We start from the raw sequence: 22558 nt of genomic DNA on the forward strand, positions 1-22558 counted from the left end.
TTAGGAGCAGAAAAGCATTAGTGTTGGAGAGCTAATGTAATAAGAGAAATCATAAATTAATGTCCAGTACATGGGCCTGAACTTCTGAGGGCATTGATAGTGGAATATAAAACCTTTTAAGTTTTAGGTTGTTGCTTGTTTCTCAGGCTTACTTTGTTGCCTAATTTTTCAGGCTTAGTTGTAAAATGCCTTTAAATCTCTTTCTGTGATAAGAAACTAGTAGTATAAAGCATTTCACATTATAATATGCTAACATTAAAATTGTGGGTGTTGGGGACGGCTAAATTTTAATTGATGAAGAAAATAATATAAAGCAAACTTATTTTCTTACCTTCAAGCTCTAAGCTTGTTAGCTCTGGATCAGTAATTGGTGGTATTTGTGTAAGTTTGGCATTAATGCAGCTTACTGTGGTGTCAGAAATGGAACATCCAGTTGGCAAAGGAGGAATTTCTGCAGGAGGAACAGGAATTGGGAATCGAGGGGGCATTCTGAAAACATCACCTCGTAAAATATGTTCATCCTCTTCCTCTTCCCCTTCTTCCTCTTCGCTTTTTTGTTGTTTTCTTTCTTGCTCTGGGTGTTTGTTTTCCTGTCTTTTTTCTTCTTCTTCCTTTTCAATTTGTAGCTCTTCCTCTTCATATGCTCTTCTTTTTTCTTCCTCTCTCCTGCTTATTTCCTCCTCTACTTTCTGATGGGCTTCATAGTCATGTATTTTTTTCTCCTTCTGACTTTTCTTTTCTTTTCTCTTCCTGTTCTCTTCATCCTTTTTGTGAATTTCCTTTTCTCTCCCTTCAAGTTCTTCCTTCTCTCGTCTGAGTAACTCATCCATTTCAGCCTGGGTATGCAGTGATTTCAATAGCATTGGGTCACTAGGGTCACTGGGCTCTGGAGAAGCACCAGAAATTTCAGGTGTGTCATCCAGTGAAATATTTTGTACTGAAAATGAGCATGTCCATGGTAGTGAAAGTGAGGGGAAAAAATAAAATGGCAGTATAAGAGGAAATGAGAATGAAGTTAGTGTTAGTAACTATTATGCCCCCCAAACATTATAAATATTTTAATTATAGAAGAAATAAATTCACACTGAGAATGTGATTTTAAGGAATGAAAAATGTATTTATTATTTATAATCCTAATTATAATATATTATAAATTTGTCACAATAAAATGTTGAATGTTTGTTTTGTGGTTCTTGATGAATCCTTACTGTAAAAATGATTCAAATGTCAGCGTATAATACCTTTATGAGGGGATAATAATATTACAATTATGCAAATTCAGCATCTGATTAATTTTACTGAACAGAGCTGGTTAGTGGAGAATCCAGATTTTGAATGAGTATGACAATAAATGGTTAAGCCTTTACAGCAGCTACAACATAGAATAATTATCTCTATTCTTTTTTGTAAAGGTGTTAATATGATAAATAGGAATGCATCAAAGCAGTCCCAAAAGAATTTGAATATAGGCTTGATTTGGTAGTACATTTTTGAACTGTTGCATTTGTTAATGTTATGTGCCTGGCCCAAGGTCCCAAATAGAAAAAAGTGTGCCTGGAGATGGGAGGAGGGTTTGCAGTAGCACTACGTTCCCAGAACCCTTTTCTCTCACTGGGGGAGCAGCAGCTAGCTGGTACAACTCTGGTTAAAGCTGTCTGGAGAAGGGAGGTTGGCTGGAGAGATACCCAGAGGGCCGGCTCCAGGCACGAGCTGAGCAAGCTGGTGCTTGGGGCAGCAGATTGTTCGAGGCGGCATTTTGCCCAATCCTAGGGCGGCACGGCCGCTTTTTGTTTGTTTGTTTGTTTGTTCCGCTCAGCATGGAGGACCAGAGTGCCCTGCAGGGCAGTCCTCTTCCTTCCCTCCCCGCCGACCGGAGCGGAGCCCTCACGGCAGGAGGCAGCGCAGCGGGAGGGGCCGCGTGGCAGCACCCCTGCTGTAGCCCTGGCCGCCCCCTTCTCTCTCTCTCCCGCCCGCTCCCTCACCGTCCCCTCCCCAAATGTCACCAATCCAGTTTCCCTCCTTTCTTTTCATCGCCTGAAACCACAGGGCTGGAGGGTGTTCTTGCTGATATTCTGCCATGTTAACTTGGTCAACTTGAGCCAGTACACGTTTTTATACGCTCACCACCCATTGTATTTGTTTATGAGTTCCATCTGCCAAAAGGAGGGCGGACTCAACTACATTCATAACTTTTTCTGATTCTAGTGATAATTTAAAATTAGTGTTACTCAAAAACAATAGTTTTAAAAATTGTATACTCTGTTTAAGAGAAAATATTTACTGAACCTTGGAAACTTGTTTTACTAAAACACATTAACTGGTATTTAGAACATCTTTATCACTTTGTTACTTTAAAGTCTGATAAGAAATATTGGTACTTGTTTCCTGAATGCATAACTAGACTCTCCACTATCTAGTTTAAGTGCAAAAGAGATGCTAGGGTCTGATCCTTCTAGGTGGGGGCCTTCAGTTATCATTGGCTTCACTGGAAACAATGCAGCATTCTAACAATAGAAAAGATGCTTTTCTATAGTGAAAAGTTTTGTGGGGGTTTTTTCAGTGTGGAGTGATGGATAACTTGGACATTTGGTCACACTTTCTATTAGAGTTAATTTTATAGGTAATATATCCAGGGTTAATAAATGATTAACGGAGGTTTTAATAAATGGTTGATCAGTTGTCATAGATGTTAGTGTCAAACAGGTTAATAGACTGCTTGTAACTACCACTTTTTATTGCTTTCTTCTGATGTTCTTATAACGATCTATAACACATACTACTCGTGTCTAATGTGCTTTTATATCATGTAGAAATCATTTATTAACACTTTATCAATGGAACCTTATTTCTTTTTGGTATGTACTGTAAAGGAGTAAAGTTTATGCTTTTATTTCATTAGCTGAAAAAGCATAGGGATGATAGTGAGGGGAGGAGAAAATAGAACGGGAAAAATCAATAGAAAGTATGGGGCCCTGATCCTTTTCCCATTGGAGACAGAGCGTATTTCCATTTGGGAGCAACATGCCTTTTGAATTGTATTATGAAATAATTTTTGTTGATTCTGTAAAGAAAAATTGATCTGTACAGCTGCTGTTATTACATAATTTTGAACTTTTCTACTTTCTGCATTTTAAAAAATTGTTTGTTTCAAAGATTCCAGGGCCAGAAGGGACCATTTTGTTCATCTATTCTGACCTCCTGTTAACACAGGCCATAGAATTTCCTCCAAATAATTTCTATAATATATATTTTAGAAAAACAGTTAAATATGTATAATAAATTGCATAAATCATTACTTGTATTTTATAGGTTATATCACTTACCCTTTGCCTTTATTTAATGTTTTGTTTGAGGTAGTTTTAAAATAGTAAAAATAACAAATAGAAAATTAAATGATGGATAAGAAGATAGTATGGTGTACTGTACCAATATCAGAGCAAACTGGGCAGCACTCTCCTTCAGGTATCACAGTTTTGTGGCATGTCAGAGAAAGGCACGTAGTTTCATCACAAATCACTTTTCCTTTTGAACAAAGACAAGTAATGCAAGGTTTGGGGGACCACACAGCTTTGTCGTACATAATCATCCCGTTAGCTGTACAGTGCCCTTTCTTTCCTAATAAAAGAAAAAGAATTAGGTCAAAAGCAAGAGATGAATTAAATAATAATTCTTTGATAGCTTAAACTGAAATACACATTATACAGTTTCATTGTTTAGATCTTTGATATACTTGATGTTAATAGTAAAGTGGTTGGGGAAGCCAGAGAATATGGCTAATGCTAAAGGCAAATATTTCAATTTACTGGATCTTCAGTAGATGCTTTTCAGCTAATTAATGTTTCCGGTGTTAAATGCATTTATTGCTCTTAACCTGGAAGTGAATGAATGATTTCTCTGCAGAATGTATTTATGTAGGAGAGTCTTAGTTTGGTGCTTGAGTACAGTATGAAAGAAGAATTCTTAAATATGTGTATTATTCTTTTCTGTAAAAATTACACCAGACATTTTTAATATAATGGGGATATTTCAAATATGTAGGTAAAATACTTTAGCTTACAATTTCACTCTGAATATCTGAGTCCTCAGTAGTTGATAATGAACTGAAGAGAACATAAAACATTTCTTTTTAGTATGTATTTCTAAAGCACCCATCACCATATTCTCTAGGAAGCAAGGGCATCAGAGTGACATTCACAAACCTCATCACTTCCAAACCAAGAGACTCCACTGCACATGCATCTATCTCCCTGTGGGGAAAGGATGAGAGAACAAACAACATGTAACAGATGTGTAGTCATGTTGCTTAATGCATGAGTGGAAAGCGTTCAGTTTCTAAGGTGATGAGCACAGTATAAGAACCTGAACAGAACAGAGCCAAATCCTTGCCCATTGAAGTGAAAAGAATGCCCATTGACAACAGCAGAATCAGGATTTAGCCTTAAGTGAGTTTAGTGTTTATTAAAACATGCCAGATCGACAGTTGTAAATAAAAATCCTTTTTCTAAAAAATGGTTTAAACATGGGCAGAATCTATATCAGCTACTCTCACATTGCCCTGCCACTGTGCCTCAGTCTTGACCTGGTAGGGTCATTAAGGTGGGAGATGGGATGGTATAGTTAATTATACATGTCCTTTTCGATTTTTGGCCCCTCTGCTCTGCTCTGCCTACAGAGGGGACAATTAGCATCATGTCTGATGGTGGCTTTTATGATATGGACATCTGATGGGAACTGGTTATAGTTTCTATTCTTAATCTCTTCCATGTCTGAGAGTCTTCATGGAGAGATGTTCCCTGTCTGTGGCAACAGAAGGCTGATCAGAACTTTGCTCTGAACCAGAGCTTCAGATCACCCCTCAGGAAGAATTTTCCAGAATTCTCTGCCTCCAGTAGATAGCCAATTTGTCAGGTTTTAAGCCAGACAGACATTTTTTTTCTATGGTTTTCTCCCCGGCCAGTACTGAGACAGAACTGGCTATCCTTTTATCTTGTATCACAGATGGGAAACACCATTTTCAAGAGCATGCTGCTCCAGACCTGCTGGTGTGACCTCATATGCACCAGCTGAGGTTATGCCAGTGGGTGTGGAGTGACAGGGTCTTCAAAATCATGTCCTCGATGCAATGTGCCTCATATGCATTGTGCATTTTGCAAGATCACATTGGTCAAGGTGGGCCCACACTGTTCCCAGAAATACTGGAAGGTCAGGTATTCTAGGGATGTGGCAGTGGCCACCCTAGCCTAGGGTTACCATATTTTGTGCCTCCAAATGGAGGACACTCCACGGGGCCCCGCACCCAGCCCCGCGACGCCCCCCCCGCCCCAACTCCGCCCCCTCCCCAAAGTCTCCGTCCCCTCCCCTGCTTCCCGCGAACATTTAATTCGTATTAATTACGGGAGCCAGCCTGGGTCGGCTCGGGCCCTGGGGTGCTGGCCCCGGCCCCCGGCCAACCACCCCCGGCCCGCCCAGCACTGCCGGCCCCCGGCGGCCCAGCGCACCCCCCGGCGGCCCCGCGGCCCAGCGCACCCCCCCGCTACCCCGGACTGGTTCCCGGCCCCGCGGCCCAGCGCACCCCCCGGCGGCCCGGACCGGCCCCACAGCCCAGCGCACCCCCCGCTACCCCGGACTGGCTCCCGGCCCCGCGGCCCAGCGCACCCCCCGGTGGCCCGGACCAGCTCCCGGCCCCGCGGCCCAGCGCACACCCCCCCCCGCGACCCTGGCCCGGCTCCCGGCCCGGCACCGCGCCCCCGGCTCCCCGCCCGGCCCCGCGACCCCGGCCCGGCCCCACACCGGCCCCGGCCAAAGAGGCCCCGGCCGAGCCCTCCCTCCCGATTTTCCCGGACATGCCCGGCTTTTGGGGATTTCCCCCCGGACGGGGATTTGAGCCCCCAAAAGCCGGACATGTCCGGGAAAATCCGGACGTATGGTAACCCTACCCTAGCCTCCAAGCAGCATATGTAGCACACTGAAGGCCTTCCTTTGCAGCAGAATTTTCACACGATTTTTAAGATTTTTACTAAATGTATCTGTTTCTTCAGTGGCTTTGAGGTTGTTTCCCTCAAAACAGTTAAAATGAAAACAAATATTTTGGGTTTCTGAGGGTTTGAAAGACAGTACTCTACTTCTCAGAAATGTCAGACAGAGACAGTAGGCCAAAGTGTGGGCAAGGTCCACCCCGGGATGGTTGAGCAGAGCACATGAAAGCCCCTTTTGTTGAGAACCTGCCAGAATCAGTGTCATGGAAGTTTTTTTCATACCAAACATGGGACCCCTATTCCCACAGTTTGCAAAGCAAGCAGGAAAGTTTCACTGGAGACTCCTCAATCTTGGGGAAAGGCAAAGGTCCCCACCCCCTTAGCAACCAGCAGCAAGAAATTCAAACTCCTAGCCTGCAGGTAGGCAAAGTCTGTGCTAAGATGTTTGATAAAGCTGCAAAGTTATCCCCTCTTCCCACAAGTTGTTTTATCTGCACAGCTTCCTCTGCCATGAAAAGTGAAAACTTTCTGATTCCAATGAGCCATTTGTCTCCATTTGGGCTCTGGCTCACTACTTTATTTTCTGTGGTCAGTCCCCACACAATCCAGACCAAGCAGCGGAGTAGTTTAGGTTGAATTGATTCACATCCTCCTCCCTGAGAGATGGACCTATTTCTACTTCCCATCCAGCCTCCCTAGTCCCACAGGAGTCATAAAGTGGCTACCCTTTTCCTTATGGAAGCACGCAGGAGACATGCCTACAGACTCCTTCCTTCCTTTCAGTTTCCCTGGTAATGTAGTCTCCCCCTCACAGATCCCTTCCTGCCTTTCTCTCAGGAGTTTGGTCCAGGGGACTGGTGAAGGATATTGCTCACAATCAGCAATAAAAGAGAAAGCAAAAAGTCTTAAAACCTTTTATAAGAGGTTTTAAGATCCTCTAAACAGAAAGAGAAGTCTTTAAAGCTGAGATTCTGAGATACCTCATACAGTTCACCAGACATTGAAGAATTACATATAAATGGGGGTTTAACTTCATAGGTGCTTATACTTTTAGAAAATACAACAGTAAAAATACACAAACTCAAAGACCCTAACCCTGCAAAATTGTCTGACTGCTGTGTAAATCTTCCTCATTTGGTTTATGAATATGTGAAGAAAGTGGAGTAGGAATTCCCTTAAAGTCCTATCTTGTATCTAAGGGCTATAAGGTCTTCATTTTTCTGACTAAGGTTAAGCCTTCTATGGCCTCCTTGTTAAAGGGCATAGTCATACCAGTTGAGGTAGTATTTCTGTCAAACCGATAAACAGTAGAATAAGATAATCACTCAGACTGAACTTGGAAACTGCAGCCTCAACCCTCAGAGCATTGGCTGTAGTCTTTTATTGTAGAAATCTGTGCTCAACTGTGAGCAGGTGCCCAAAAACAAAACACACACAATAAAATTCTTCATCCAGGCTAAAGCTGTTTTTGGGGTTTCCCAAGTCTGGACAAATTACCCCTCCTATGAGGGCATGCTTCAGGGTAGGCCTTTATCTGGGAGTGAAGCACATCAGAAAATGGGTGCTTCAGATAATCAGGGAAGGATATTCAATGAACCTCATTGTCCCAGGGACAAGTTTGTTATCCCAAATTAAATTAAAATAAATCAACACTATCAACAAGACTCTTCACAGCATCAGAAGATGAAAGGTGTAGTAGTCCATCTCCTACATACTGGAACTACGGAACCAGTTCCATGGAGAGACTGATATTCTGGAAAGGGTACGGTATTGTTTGTGGTACAAAGAGAAACAATCGCATGCAGCCCATTCTAGATTTCAGGTCTCTCAACAAGTCTATAAGGAGATCGGTATTCCAGACGGAAACACTGAAATTTACCATTACCTTATTATCTTCCCAAAACTTCAAAATATTAAAATAAACCTTCTGGAGATATGATCAGGGAGACTCACCCAGAGGCATTAGAATTTTTTCTGTGACAAGAAGCATTTTCTATACAGAGTACTCCTTTTTTGACTCATAACTTCTACATAGATATTCACAAATGCCTTACCACTTGTATCTTCAAGTGAAAGGAATGTATGTCCACCAATGTCTGATAACTTTTCATCATGTTAGACAGGGCCCAGCAGCCATTGCAAAAACCTTGAGAAACATGGCTTTGAACACCCATTACAATCCACAGAGAAGTCTACCATTTAAGTTATCATCCAAAGCCAGCTTTATTTCAGAAGTGAGACAGAAGAAGAGAGGGGGTGATTCGCCAAATATTTATCCTAATATCAACTTTCTGAACTAGTTTTTCTCCTGTGTGGCTACCTGGCACAATTCTTGATTCACTTCCTGTCAGCAATTGGTTAATTCATTCTTAATGTAACATAACAACTACCTAAGACTGGGTCCAGAGAAACTGGTCATCGGTATAAATGCCAGACCCCAGATAGTAGGAATATAACTGGACTCCTGCAAGGATCGTCTTTTTGTTCTGTGTTTATACAGCACCTAGCATGATAGTCCATGAGTAGGGATCCTAAGCACTTCCATAATACGAATAAAAAATATGATTGGGAGCAGATGTAGCCCAGAGAGGCATATAACCTGTCCCATGCTATGGACTATCAACCTCACTTCTCCCTTTCCAGCAGATGATTCTTCAGAATCATGATGTGTATATAATGGCCAAGAAGGGAGAAAACCATCACTGCTTAGAGAAGTAGCCTTCATCTACTCCTTGGAACCCTACATCAGGTAGGAAAGTCAAGGTTGACTAGCTCAACAAGACATGCTTAGAACCCAGGGAATACAGTCTATATCACCTAGTCTTTGGTGCACCACAGGCCAGATTGGAAGCCTGTTGATTAACATGTTTGCATGTAAGTCCAGATGGAAAGCCAAAAGAAGTACTACATGAGGAAGAGACATTCAGAAGCAGAGGTTGTTGTCCCCTTATTTCAGAACTGGGTTAAAAATCCTTCTTTATGCCATTTCCCTTTCAGCCACTTGAGAGCAAAGATGTTAAAGAAGATTGTGAAGGAACAGGCCATAGTTATTATAATGACCTTCACATTAATCCTGAGAACTTGTTTCTTAGACCTGATTTAGATGAAAGTGGAACTTCCTCTCAAAGTCCACACATGCGCACACAGCATAGTGCAAGAGAGATTAATCCTGAGCCAATATCTAGTGTTACCTAACCTGTCATCTGCGAAGCTGAGAGAAAGAAGCAACAGTCGCTCATTCTAAGGGCAGGTCTTCACTACGGGGTGGGTCGATTTAAGATACGCAAATTCAGCTACACGAATTCGACCTATCGGAGCCGACTTACCCCGCTGTGAGGACAGCGGCAAAATCGACCTCCGAGGCTCCCCGTCGACGGCGCTTACTCCTCCGCTGGTGGAGTAAGAGCGTCGATTTGGGGATCGATTGTCGCGTCCCGACGAGACGCGATAATTCGATCCCCGAGAGATCGATTTCTACCCGCCGATTCAGGCGGGTAGTGTAGACCTAGCCTAAGAAAGGTGATAAACACCCTCTTGGAATCTGAGGAAATTCACAAATGATCACTTGAGGTGTCGGTGTTGGCAATTACCTCTAATTTCTTTTCTGTTATTTTCTGAAAAAGGCCTGCACAGTCCACAGATTTATATCAATATTTTCATTAGCATAAGCCTTTATTCACTTGCACTCTGATCAGCTCAAACCATGCTAGCAGAAGAGGAAATTATCTGGGTCCAAATAGTGTTTGACTCCGAACCCTTCCTCATTCCACCCAGGTATCCATAATATAGCTGTTAGGGAGATACTCACTGCTAAGATCCTGACTGCACATGTCTATGTGCTCTGTAAGGGTCATTATATTCTTTTCATATACTCGCCTGTCAAGGCTGATTCCCCACTCTGGCACTTCAAATGTCCAAGCCTGCAAGGATTTTAAAAATTAATACTAGCCACTCCAGGCTTGTATTAAACACCCAAGACTACAGCTTTTTTCTGACCTTGGATGCGTAGATGCTGCCACCACCCAAGTGCGAGAAACCAGGAAGGCACACTTAGGAATTCCTTCCTGTGGGGTACCCTCAAGCTCTTTCACCCCCACTCCGGGGAAGAGCTGAGAAAGAAAACAAAGGAAATCAGCTGTTGCCACCACCTAATTAAACAACATATGCACAAACCTCTTAGGACACAAAAATTCAATCCTGTTCTTAAAAGAAGGTAAATTTTATTAAAAACAAAAAGAAAGGAAATACATTTGGAACTTAGCCTTTTTGCTAGATTTAAAAAAAATAATTACAAGGATTAAGCATCAAGATAGCTCTCTTGAGGTCCATCTTAAAGGTTATAAGCAAACCAAAAGCACCTGGGGTTAGCACAGAAGAGTCAACAATCCATAAAGAAATATAAGAGATAAACCTAATCACGTCTTTCTAGACATTTCCTGATCTACTTACATATCTGGGGTTTCAAATTAGAGTTTCTAGGTATGATCTGGTGATTTTTCATACCTGGTCCAAAGCATTTTACAGCATAAGAACGTAAGAATGGCCGTACCGGGTCAGATCAAAGGTCCATCTAGCCCAGTATCCTGTCTGCCGACAGTGGCCAATGCCAGGTGCCTCAGAGGGAGTGAACCTAACAGGCAATGATCAAGTGATCTCTCTCCTGCCATCCATCTCCATCCTCTGACAAACAGAGGCTAGGGACACCATTCCTTAGTCATCCTGGCTAATAGCCATTAATGGACTTAACCACCATGAATTTATCCAGTTCTCTTTTAAACGCTGTTATAGTCCTAGCCTTCACAACCTCCTCAGGTAAGGAGTTCCACAAGTTGACTGTGCGTTGTGTGAAGAAGAACTTCCTTTTATTTGTTTTAAACCTGCTGCCTATTAATGACCCCTAGTTCTTGTATTATGGGAATAAGTAAATAACTTTTCCTTATCCACTTTCTCCACATCTCTCATGATTTTATATACCTCTATCATATCCCCCCTTATTCTCCTCTTTTCCAAGCTGAAGTGTCCTAGCCTCTTTAATATCTCCTCATATGGGACCCATTCCAAACCCCTAATCATTTTAGTTGCCCTTTTCTGAACCTTTTCTAGTGCCAGTATATCTTTTTTGAGATGAGGAGACCAAATCTGTACGCAGTATTCGAGATGTGGGTGTACCATTGATTTATATAAGGGCAATAATATATTCTCCGTCTTATTCTCTGTCCCCTTTTTAATGATTCCTATCATCCTGTTTGCTTTTTTGACCGCCTCTGCACACTGCATGGACATCTTCAGAGAACTATCCACGATGACTCCAAGATCTTTTTCCTGACTTGTTGTAGCTAAATTAGCCCACATCATAGTATATGTATAGTTGGGGTTATTTTTTCCAATGTGCATTACTTTACATTTATCCACATTAAATTTCATTTGCCATTTTGTTGCCCAATCACTTAGTTTTGTGAGATATTTTTGAAGTTCGTCACAGTCTGCTTTGGTCTTAACTATCTTGAGCAGTTTAGTATCATCTGCAAACTTTGCCACCTCACTGTTTACCCGTTTCTCCAGATCACTTCTGAATAAGTTGAATAGGATGGGTCCGAGGACTGACACTTGGGGAACACCACTAGTTACCCCTCTCCATTCTGAGAATTTACCGTTAATTCCTACCCTTTGTTCCCTGTCTTTTAACCAGTTCTCAATCCATGAAAGGACCTTCCCTTTTATCCCATGACAACTTAATTTACGTAAGAGCCTTTGGTGAGGGACCTTGTCAAAGGCTTTCTGGAAATCTAAGTACACTATGTCCACTGGATCCCCCTTGTCCAAATGTTTGTTGACCCCTTCAAAGAACTCTAATAGATTAGTAAGACACGATTTCCCTTTACAGAAACCATGTTGACTATTGCTCAACAGTTTGTTTTTCTATGTGTCTGACAATTTTATTCTTAACTATTGTTCTGACTAATTTGCCCGGTACCGACATTAGACTTACCGGTCTGTAATTGCCAGGATCACCTCTAGAGCCCTTTTTAAACATTGGTGTTACATTAGCTAACTTCCAGTCATTGGGAACAGAAGCCAATTTAAAGGACAGGTTACAAACCTTAGTTAATAGTTCCGCAACTTCACATTTGAGTTCTTTCAGAACTCTTGGGTGAATGCCATCTGGTCCCGGTGACTTGTTAATGTTGAGTTTTATCAATAATTCAAAACCTCCTCTAGTGACACTTCAATCTGTGATAGTTCCTCAGATTTGTCACTTACAAAAGCCGACTCAGGTTTGGGAATCTCCCTAACATCCTCAGCCATGAAGACTGAAGCAAAGAATCCATTTAGTTTCTTCGCAATGACTTTATCGTCTTTAAGTGCTCCTTTTGTATCTTGATCATCAAGGGGCTCCACTGGTTGTTTAGCAGGCTTCCTGCTTCTGATGTACTTAAAAAACATTTTGTTATTACCTTTTGAGTTTTTGGCTAGCCATTCTTCAAACTCCTCTTTGGCTTTTCTTATTACATTCTTGCACTTAATTTGGCAGTGTTTACGCTCCTTTCTATTTGCCTCACTAGGATTTGACTTCCACTTTTTAAAAGAAGTCTTTTTATCTCCAACTGCTTCTTTTACATGGTTGTTAAGCCACGGTGGCTCTTTTTTAGTTCTTTTACTGTGTTCTTAATTTGGGGTATACATTGAAGTTGGGCCTCTATTATGGTGTCTTTAAAAAGCACGCATGCAGCTTGCAGGGATTTCACTTTAGTCACTGTACTTTTTAACTTCTGTTTAACTAACCCCCTCATTTTTGCATAGTTCCCCCTTTTGAAATTAAATGCCACAGTGTTGGGCTGTTGAGATGTTCTTCCCACCACAGGGATGTTGAATGCTATTGTATTATGGTCACTATTTCCAAGAGGTCCAGTTATAGTTACCTCTTGGACCAGCTCCTGCGCTCCACTCAGGACTAAATCTAGAGCTGCCTCTCCCCTTGTGGGTTCCCATACCAGCTGCTCTATGAAGCAGTCATTTAAAGTATCGAGAAATTTTATCTCTGCATTTCGTCCTGAAGTGAAATGTTCCCAGTCAGTATGGGGATAATTGAAATCCCCCACTATTATTGAGTTCTTAATTTTGATAGCCTCTCTAATTTCCCTTAGCATTTCATCATTACTATCACTGTCCTGGTCAGGTGGTCGATAATAGATCCCTAATGTTATATTCTTATTAGAGCATGACATTTCTATCCTTAGAGATTCTATGAAACATGTGGATTCACTCTGCTCCTGACTATAACCTTGAGATTCTCTATCATTAGACTCTCCCCTAAGAGAAGTCTCTGTCCGATCCACATGCTCCTCTGCAGCAGTCAGCTTTCCTCCATCTCCTAGTTTAAAAACTGCTCTACAACCTTTTTAATGTTTAGTGCCAGCAGTCTGGTTCCACTTTGGTTTAGGTGGAGCCCATCTCTCCTGTATAGCCTTCCCCCATCCCAAAAGTTTCCCCAGTTCCTAATGAATGTAAACCCCTCCTCTCTACACCATCATCTCATTCACGCATTGAGACTCTGAAGCTCTGCCTGCCTGGCCCTGCGCGTGGAACTGGCAACATTTCTGAGAATGTCACCATAGATGTCCTGGATTTCAGTCTCTTCCCTAGCAGCCTAAATTTGGCCTCCAGGACATCTCTCCTACTTTTCCCTATGTCATTGGTACCTACATGTACCACGACCACCGGCTCCTCCCCAGCACTACACATAAGTCTGTCTAGATGCCTCGAGAGATCCGCAACCTTCGCACCAGGCAGGCAAGTCACCATACGGTTCTCCCAGTCATCACAAACCCAGCTATCTACGTTTCTAATGATCGAATCTCCCATTACTAACACCTACCTTTTCCTAGCAACTGGAGTTCCCTCCCCCAGAGAGGTAACCTCAGTCCAAGAGGCAACCCCAGCACCATCTGGAAGGAGAGTCCCAACTATGGGAAGTTAATGGGAGCTAATTCTGCTCCCATTAACTGCTCTGCTTCCCTGGGCCTTTCATCCTCCTCAACAGCGCTGGATAGCCCTGTCTCTGCTCTCCGGGAGAACAACAGGGGAAGACAGACAAAGGGGAAGTTTTTTTCACAATTTTAAAAAGTTCTAGCCTTCCCATTGGCCATTTTGGTCAGGTGCCCACTCCCTTCCTTTTACCTATGCAGGGAGACTTTTTAACCCTTTACAGGTAAAGCAAGTAGAGAACAACTACCAAGAGGGATTTATAGCTAACTGGCTGGCTGGGTGTCCATAAAAGGGAGCTACCCGCTGCCTTTCATTTATCACATCTCCAAAGGAAATTCAAAGAACAGTACACTTGCCCCTAAAAAAAATAAAAATAAAAAGCCAGCAGCTGCAAAGTAGCATATATCTTATCTGAGCTGGAAATATCTCTGCTTTTCTTCAAAATTTCTGTTTTGTTTTTGTTGTTTGACCATATCTGAGGTCAAGGAAAGTCTTGTCTGAATGAAGACTGAGTAAGAAATGAGTCAGGATGTGGCTTCTTCCTGCAGGTGTATATATTCAATTATTAATATTGCTTTCTATTTAAATTCGAATTTCTTAAAGGGTGGGGTTATACATATAGGGACAAAATCCCGCCTAGCCAATTTGCATGTGCTCAGTGATAACACGGGAGCAAGTAACGTTTCCCCTCTTGCTTGACCTGTATAAGGACCAGGCAGAATTGCAGTCCCTGTACCTCATCCTTAGTTCCTCAGGGATTCATGATATCCCATAGGGGGCAGAGTGGAGGTTGAACTATGGCCCTCCCTGCCCCTCTTATCCACACACCATACAGGACCAGCAATGCAAGGAGTAGGAGAGGCTGCACCCCCTTAAGTAGTGCAACTCTGTACCTCTCATTACACTGATCTACATTACAGGCAGGACCTAACCCATAAACAAGAAACAAGAGACTGGAAAGTTGCTTACAAGTAACGAAACATTTTACTTACTTATTTCATCCCTGTGTACATGATCTTACACAAAAGAATGCAGATAGCTGATTACTATTATTAATATTCTATTTGTGTCCATTCCTTTTCACGTGCTTAGTACAAATTGTCTTTGATTGGTGTTATGCAAGAGTAGTGCTTTGGAGCAATAGAAATGTAAGATTTTTTTCTACTTCTGAAGCAGAATTAATGATAGCAGGTCTATTATTTAATAGACACTTCCAAATCTGATCTTAACTAAAATTTTGAACTTTAAAAACTAGACTGAATAATACCTTGTGGTTGAAATCTTTGTCAGATAAGCACAGGACTTTCAGTCTTCGGAAATTTGGTGCAAATCCAGTATTGGGTTACGACTAAAATAAGACCAATGGCTTTACCTCAACTTTTGGGTAAAAGTCTAAACAGAAATGGACAGAACTGGGGATGAAGGAAACCACACATTATTTCAGCATGACTAATGGTTTCTGACAGAAAGATCAGAATGGTTTAAATAGAGTACATGCTATTTATGTGGTATTTTCTTCTATTTAATTTAAAGAATGTTTTCAAATGAAAGGTTTCATGTAAATAGTATCTATTATGCATGCATTATATTAGCACCCACTGAAATTACTATAGTCAGAGTTTTGTCAGCCTTCCCATTAAAACCTCCTATTTTCTAGCTTGTTTTGAGATGGTTAGTTCAGTCTGAAAGAAGTTCCAGACCAAAAGTGAATTGTTCTAGAAAATGTGAATAAATTTTTTTTCTGCCATTTAAGTCGCAAGAAGATTTCAAAAGTTCTCTGGGTATGCAACACATCCTGTAACACACAGAAAATTTTCATAATGTGAACTAGTGCTTTTGGATATGCAAACTGTGGTAGTGATTTTTGTGATGTTTGACTAGGCCCTGGATAGAGACCACTAATTTAGTCCACATAGTCCACCAAAAAACATCAGATTATTATGATTTGGGTCTGATTTTAACAAACATAAGTGAAATACTCCATTATTAGTTCCCTAAGGCAGCAAGTCCCTCCGCCCCAAATTACAAAATGATTTTTAGCATGGAGAATTTCTAGACAGGCATGACTAGATTAAAGAGTCAGTAAGTAGACACTGAAATAACATACACTATTTTTATACAATATCAGTAGATTTTGTCTCTTCCTGTGTGATTATATTCAGCTTCTTTTAAATATCACCAGATTATAAATATGGACAGAGATTGGTGATCTTGTCTCTTAAGAGTGTGTTTTGTATGCTTGTGAGGATCAGTCTTTCCACTGATAACATATCTGACATTGAGTCTCATTTCTAATATTCTTTTGAGATTTAGACCCATTATCTCAGAGCTATTAATTTATTTTATTAAAAAAACAAATCAGAGTATACCCAAAACACTTAGTTCAAGGAATATTTTAAGTATTAAGGTTTTTAACATTTGGGAAAATATCTGAAGTGGTTTTGAGTATTACGAATACTTATTGCCATTAGGTTCTCCAGTGAGCCATTAATTGACTTACCAGATATATTAAGAAAGGAGCTATGAACATTATTACGTGACCTTAAAAGCTATTTTGAGGTTATGAAAACATTAGTCAGGCTAAGGGAAAAAATGTATTAGGTAAAGTGCAGCCAGTCTGTGGAAAATTACAGAAAATATTACTCTTAAAGACATAGACATAGACATGCAGAAATGATTGTCATTAACAAGTTTCATGAACTGAACACAGTAAATTATATTTAAAAAAAGTACTGAAGTCATTAGGATGATAAAACTTTTATTTTTTTATTTAAGTAGGTGTGTCTGTTAGGCGTGGTGTTGATAGTATTGCCTAATATTAAGGTTTATATCCATATATATAAATGCCACTATAGTTAAGGTTGGCTCATGACATCTATTTAAAGATCAACCTTTCTAAGTCCTCTAAAATTGTCACGTTTAGTTGGATTTCTTTGAAACTGGTGTGCCTCAGGAGGGTGCCATTTGAGCCAGGGTTCCAAAGATATATGCTCAGGGGAAAAAAAGTTTTAAAAAAATTGCCCAGAGTTAGAGAGAAAACTATTGTTATGATGCAGGTCAAAATGGTCTCAATCTGTCAAGTTTTATCCAAGGTAGTGCGTGGCAACTACTAAATCTTTGAGGGACCCAAATTGAGAACGGTATTACAAAATGTACATTTTTATATTACACATGTGCTGGTACCGAAAAAGCTTAAATCTTGTAAGTGCTCTAAAATCTGAATTGTTTATTGGCTTGCTTTGAAATTTGGTGTGCCTCCTGAGAGCATTATATGGTGTTAGTGATCCAAATTTGGGGTTATTTAACCAATGGGTTCCTAAGTTACAGGGTCCCCCCAAAAAAGTTTCCTTTTGGTGTTTTGTACTGTTAAACTGAGAAGTATTGGATGAGTAACAGACCTCTTGAGGGCTCAGAACTCACCATTCCATTAACATATCTAAGGATAAGTTAATGACAAACCTCCTCCTAAGACAAAAGAAGTTTTGGACTGAATGGCTGGATTCAGCCATTTGAGAGTCCAGATGTGGCGATTTTATTTTGGGGGGAATGTAATTAAAGTATTTCAAGGAGGGAAATAGATATGTGAATTCTTCTTGGGAGGGGAGGTGTGTTAGTGGAGAAGGTGATTGGAGGAATAGGAAAGAGGGGTTTGGGGCTGTAGCAAGGGGAAGGAGCTTATGGGGTGGGGGATAAATGGGGATGGATGGTAGGGGAAGCGAGAGAGATTGGGGGCTCAGGTGTGAGGGAGGCATGGTACCCCCCAGCTCTGCCAGTGCACTCCAACCCCTCTGCATCCTCAGCTCTGCCAATGCACCTCAACCTTCTTGCACTGCAACTACCCTGCAGCACCAGCTCTCCAGTGCACCCCAACCTGTCTGACTCCCACAGTTCTGCCAGTGCACACCAACCACCCTACACACCATAGCTCTGCCAGTGCACACCAAACTGGCTTCCCCCTCCCCCTGCATTTCCCAGCTCTGTCAGTGCACCCCAGCTGCCCTGCAATGAACCCCAACTACCCTGAACCTCAACCTCCTTACACCCCCTGTGCTGCCAGTGCACCCCAACAGGTGCAAAGAACAGCTACCAGGATCATTAGAGGAATGGAGAACCTGCCTTATGAGAGGAGACTTAAGGAGCTGGGCTTGGTTAGCCTAACAAAGTGAAGACTGAGGGGAGATATGATTGCTCTCTATAAATTCATCAGAGGGATAAACACCAGGGAGAGAGTGGAAGAGTTATTTAAGTTAAGAGCCAATGTTGGCACAAGAACAAATGGATATAAACTGGCCATCAATAAGTTCAGACTTCCAATTAGATGAAGGTTTCTAACTTTCAAATGGGTGAAGTTCTGGAACAGCCTTCCCAGGGGAGGGAGTGGTGGGGGCAAAAAATCTAACTTGTTTTAAGACTGAGTTTGATAAATTTATGGAGGGGATGGTATGATCAGGTTGCCTATACTGGCATATGGCCTCTCTGTGGCTGCTATTAACAAATATCTCCAATGGCCAGAAGTGGGACATTAGATGGGAAAGACTCTGAGTTACTACAGAGATTGGTGGTGGGTCTTGCCCATTTGCTCAGGATCTAACTGCCATATTTAAGGTCGGAAAGGAATTTCCCCCCAGGTCAGCTTGGCAGAGACCCTGGAGAAAGTGGGTATGGGTCACTTGCTGGTTTGAATTAGAATAAATGGTGGATTCGCTGAGGACTTCAGTAACTCAGCCAAAGGTTATGGACCAATTGCCAGAGTGGGTGGGGAGGTTCTGCAGCCTGCAATGAGCAAAAGGTGAGACTAGATGATCATGATGGTCCCTTCTGGCCTACCAGTGCACCCCAACCCCTCTGAACACCCAGCTCTTCCACTGAAGTGAGGATGTTTGTGGATTACTTTGTGGTGTCTGACAGTTGTGATTATTATATGAGATCTATTTTTGCAACCTCTGGTTGTGTTAGAAAAGGGAAGAGCTGCATGTATATCTTCAGGATCCACTATACATAATTTCAATGCAGAATTGTGTGCATTCAGTAATTAGCAGGGCACGGGGGTTTTATTACGAAGGGTATTAACAGTAGCAAGCTGGAATATGAGAGCAGTCTAAGCTTTTATTGTCTTCATGTACTCCAGATAAAGTGAGTGTGGTTAATGTCAGGTTTAACTGATGATTAAGTTAAAGTGAGATGGTGTCCTGTGAGTAAGTGTAAGGTTGTTGTAAAAAGCTGTGAAATGGTTTTAAAATTGTATACATGTGGTATTCTTTCTGGGGAGTTGGTTCTGGAACTTCCTGAATCTAGTAGTGCCAAGAGCTGGTGTGGGTATGTGCATATTGAGACACTGCTTAAAGAAGGTAGAGGAAAGATGGTGTGGGCGACCTTTTTATCCTTTAATAGTGTTAGTTAGGTGAGTGTGAATGGGTTGTAAAAGGAGGTAAAGCACTTGTACATTTCAGCAGCTGTGGTGTTGGCAAAGTAAAGGTGTGTGTGTGTTAATGGGGCATATTGGGCCATTGCTGAAAGAGAGCAGAGTTAAGTTTGCATGGGCAACTTTAACTGTGAATTTTCTGGTTTGCAGATGTTTGAGTTTTGCTCAACCCTACATACCACCAAGTAACCTTAACTCTTCATTCACATAATTTTTTACCATTGAATGAATATATATAGATATATATAATGTGTGTGTATAATTTAAATTTACAGTTCATTAATTTCTTTTAAAGCAAAGGAAAAGTGTGGCCTACAGTGAGGAGGGTTTACAAGTATAGCGGTATAATGCAAAAACATCATTGTTCTCTTCTTACCTGGTAAGACACTGTAACTGGATTCATGTCCACCCAAACCTATAAAAGAGTCAAATACTTCTGTAATGCCATCATCAATATTAATAAGGGGAATGCTTGGTACTACAGCAACAGTAGTTGAAGTCTTCATTTGTCGTTGTCTGTTTGGTTTGTGGTATGCTGAGGAACCCTTTCTTGATCCTCTATAGCGCATTCTCCTTCTTTGCCTCCTAGGAATTTCATTTGTTTGATTTTGAGCAAAATCAATACACCAACAGATAAGCAGGAAATAATAAAGCAAAGATGCAATCTGCATCTTTTCCCCTTCACAAGCAGTGTCCTAAAAAAGAAAAAGTGAGATATAGATACAGCTTTTTATAATATATGTCATGTAATGCAAGTTTATAGCACAGTTATCAGAAAATACTTAGACTGCTCCAGGGTGGAATTGATTTAAATCATGATTTAAATCACTAGTCAGGAAGACTCGATTTAATCATGGATTTCTTCACAAAAGTGCATTCTTGTTGGTTGTTATAACCTTAATACATATTCTTCACAACTCAGAGGTAGATGTAGGTTTCATTTTTAGAAGGTACACACTATACATTTTTAAAGTGATTTATTTTGAAAACTTTTCAGATTAGTTTTACAGTTATATGATTGTTTGGTTATTTCATTTACCAAAGGTAATTGAAGCAGATATTTATGAAGTCACTGGGAGGTGAACTATCTCCAATTCAACAGGTTAATCATTAATATTTGGAGGATTTTCTTGCCATGCTGTATTAGGAGGAGAACATCACCAGACAGACATTTAAATTGTTTTATTTAACTAAAACAACGTTATGTATTCTGTATTTTTTTCTTCAACAGCAAACATATAATATTTTAACAAAACAAGCATATGAATTTTTGAATTTAGTTAAACATTCAAGTTTTTTAAAATCAGGATTGTTTTTGTTAAAATTGTTTTTAACTAAAATAGTTAAATGAAATATTTAAAAAAAATAATAAATCGACTATGTCAGCCAGGTCAACATGAGAAACTTAAAATATTGGCTTCTGCAGCTAACTCAGTCATCTTCACCTTCATTTTGTTGAGGTCTGTTATTTCTCACCTCTATATATAATTTATATATTTATTTATTTATTTAAAAACATTTTTGCTGTTAACAAGCATGTTATCTCTGGAGCCACAAATCCACGGTTTGAGAACTGCAAAACTAAGCATCTCTGATGATATCTTGTAGACTGAGCACTGAGGCCCATTGGGTAGAAAGAAAGATTAACCTAAATAATCTATACAGAAGCCCCTGGAATCCCATAAGATTGGGTCCCTAATCCATGAACTATTGGAACTCATTTACAAAATTTTTCTTAAACATTACATAAATATATTGTCTCATACTATAGAATTATAATTTATAATCCCTATTCCATGATGAGACACTATAGCTCAAAGATATACTTAATTAAAGCTATCTTTAGATAGGTTTTTTCCTCAAAAAGCATTTTATCAAAAAATCCGATTTAAATAAAAAAAAATCCAATTTTTTTTATTTTATTTTTTTAAATCATTGATTTTTATCCACACTGGACAGCTCTCATATCCCAAAATGGCAGGTTGGAATGGACAGTTTAATCTGTTGGATAAAGTCTGTAGTGATAGAGCTCTCTAACCAGTCTTGTCTGTTAGTCTATAACAGGCCTGCACAACTCGTAAAGCGGCGAGGGCCATATTACTCCAAAGAAAACAGCTGAGGGCCGAAACCCCCCGAGCGCCGCCGACCCCCCCCCCCCAGCGCCACCCAGCCCCCCCCGAAACACAACCCCCCCCAGCGTCGCCCGCCCCACAGAACAACCCCCCAGCAACGCCAAAACACCCCCCCCCACGCCACCTGCCCTGCGGAAACAAACCCCCCCTTCCCCAGCGCCGCCCCACCGAAACAGCAGTATTGAACCTCAGTAATATGTTATAGCGGGCCCCTAAGGTAGTATAATTAAGGTAAAAGAAAAATGTCTTTTTGCTAGAAGTAGAATAAGATCTTCCCCCCACTTTGTAATCAATTGCCTTGTTGAATGAATGAGGTGTGAATGAGGAAGGCAGCACCTCCAGACAGCTGCAACCCTTGGAGAGGGCAGGGCCGGCTCTAGGATTTTGGCTGCCTCCCCTTTCTTTTTCATGCCCCCGGCCCCACGCCAACTCCACCCCTTCTGAACCCCTTCCCCAAATCCCCAGCACCGCCTCTTCCCCCGGCGTGCCGCATGTCTCTCCCCACATTGCTTCCTACGGGCCCCCCCGTGACCTCCCACCCTAGCTCACCTCCGCTCCGCCTGCTCCCCCGGGCGTGCCGCCGCTCCGCTTCTCCCCCCTTCCCCCTCCCTCTTGTAACCTCGTCCTTCCAACCTGCCCTGATCAGGAGACTCTCAGGCGAGGGAGGGCAGGGAAGCGCAGCAGCGGCGCGTTCAGGGGAGCAGGCGGAGCAGAGGTGAGCTAGGGTGGGGGGCGCAGGAAGTAATGGGGGGGTAGAGGAACCACGCCTCGCTCCAGCTCACCTCCGCTCCACCACCACCGCCTCCCCCGAGCGCCCGCCGCTCAGCTTCTCCTCCCTCCCAGCCTTGCTGCGCGAAATAGCGGTTTCTCACGTGGCAAGCCTGAGAGGGAGGGGGGAGAAGCGGAGTGGCGGCGCGTTCAGGGGAGCAGGTGGAGGGGAGATGAGCTAGGGTGGGGGGGCGCAGGAAGTAACGGGGAGGTAGAGGAACCACTCCCTGCTCCAGCTCACCTCCGCCGCCTCCCCCGAGCGCCCCGCTGCTTGG

The 22558-nt window shown here is 41.8% G+C and overlaps 2 protein-coding genes across 6 annotated transcripts in view; one reads left to right on the forward strand and one right to left on the reverse strand.

The window, feature by feature from the left end:
• Positions 1 to 22558, forward strand: part of CENPP (centromere protein P) — a 328523-nt gene that overhangs the window by 222201 nt on the left and 83764 nt on the right. The window lies entirely within an intron of this gene.
• Positions 1 to 22558, reverse strand: part of ECM2 (extracellular matrix protein 2) — a 41995-nt gene that overhangs the window by 13419 nt on the left and 6018 nt on the right. The window contains exons 2-4 of the mRNA XM_005309338.5: positions 19760 to 20078; positions 3427 to 3615; positions 332 to 937 (exon numbers count right to left, since the gene is read on the reverse strand). Of these exons, the coding sequence (XP_005309395.1) occupies positions 332 to 937; positions 3427 to 3615; positions 19760 to 20054 (1090 nt within the window). The 5' untranslated portion in view covers positions 20055 to 20078. The remainder of the gene's footprint in view (positions 1 to 331; positions 938 to 3426; positions 3616 to 19759; positions 20079 to 22558) is intronic.

The sequence above is a fragment of the Chrysemys picta genome, chromosome 7 (assembly GCF_011386835.1).
Source record: "Chrysemys picta bellii isolate R12L10 chromosome 7, ASM1138683v2, whole genome shotgun sequence".
Lineage (NCBI taxonomy): Eukaryota > Metazoa > Chordata > Testudines > Emydidae > Chrysemys > Chrysemys picta.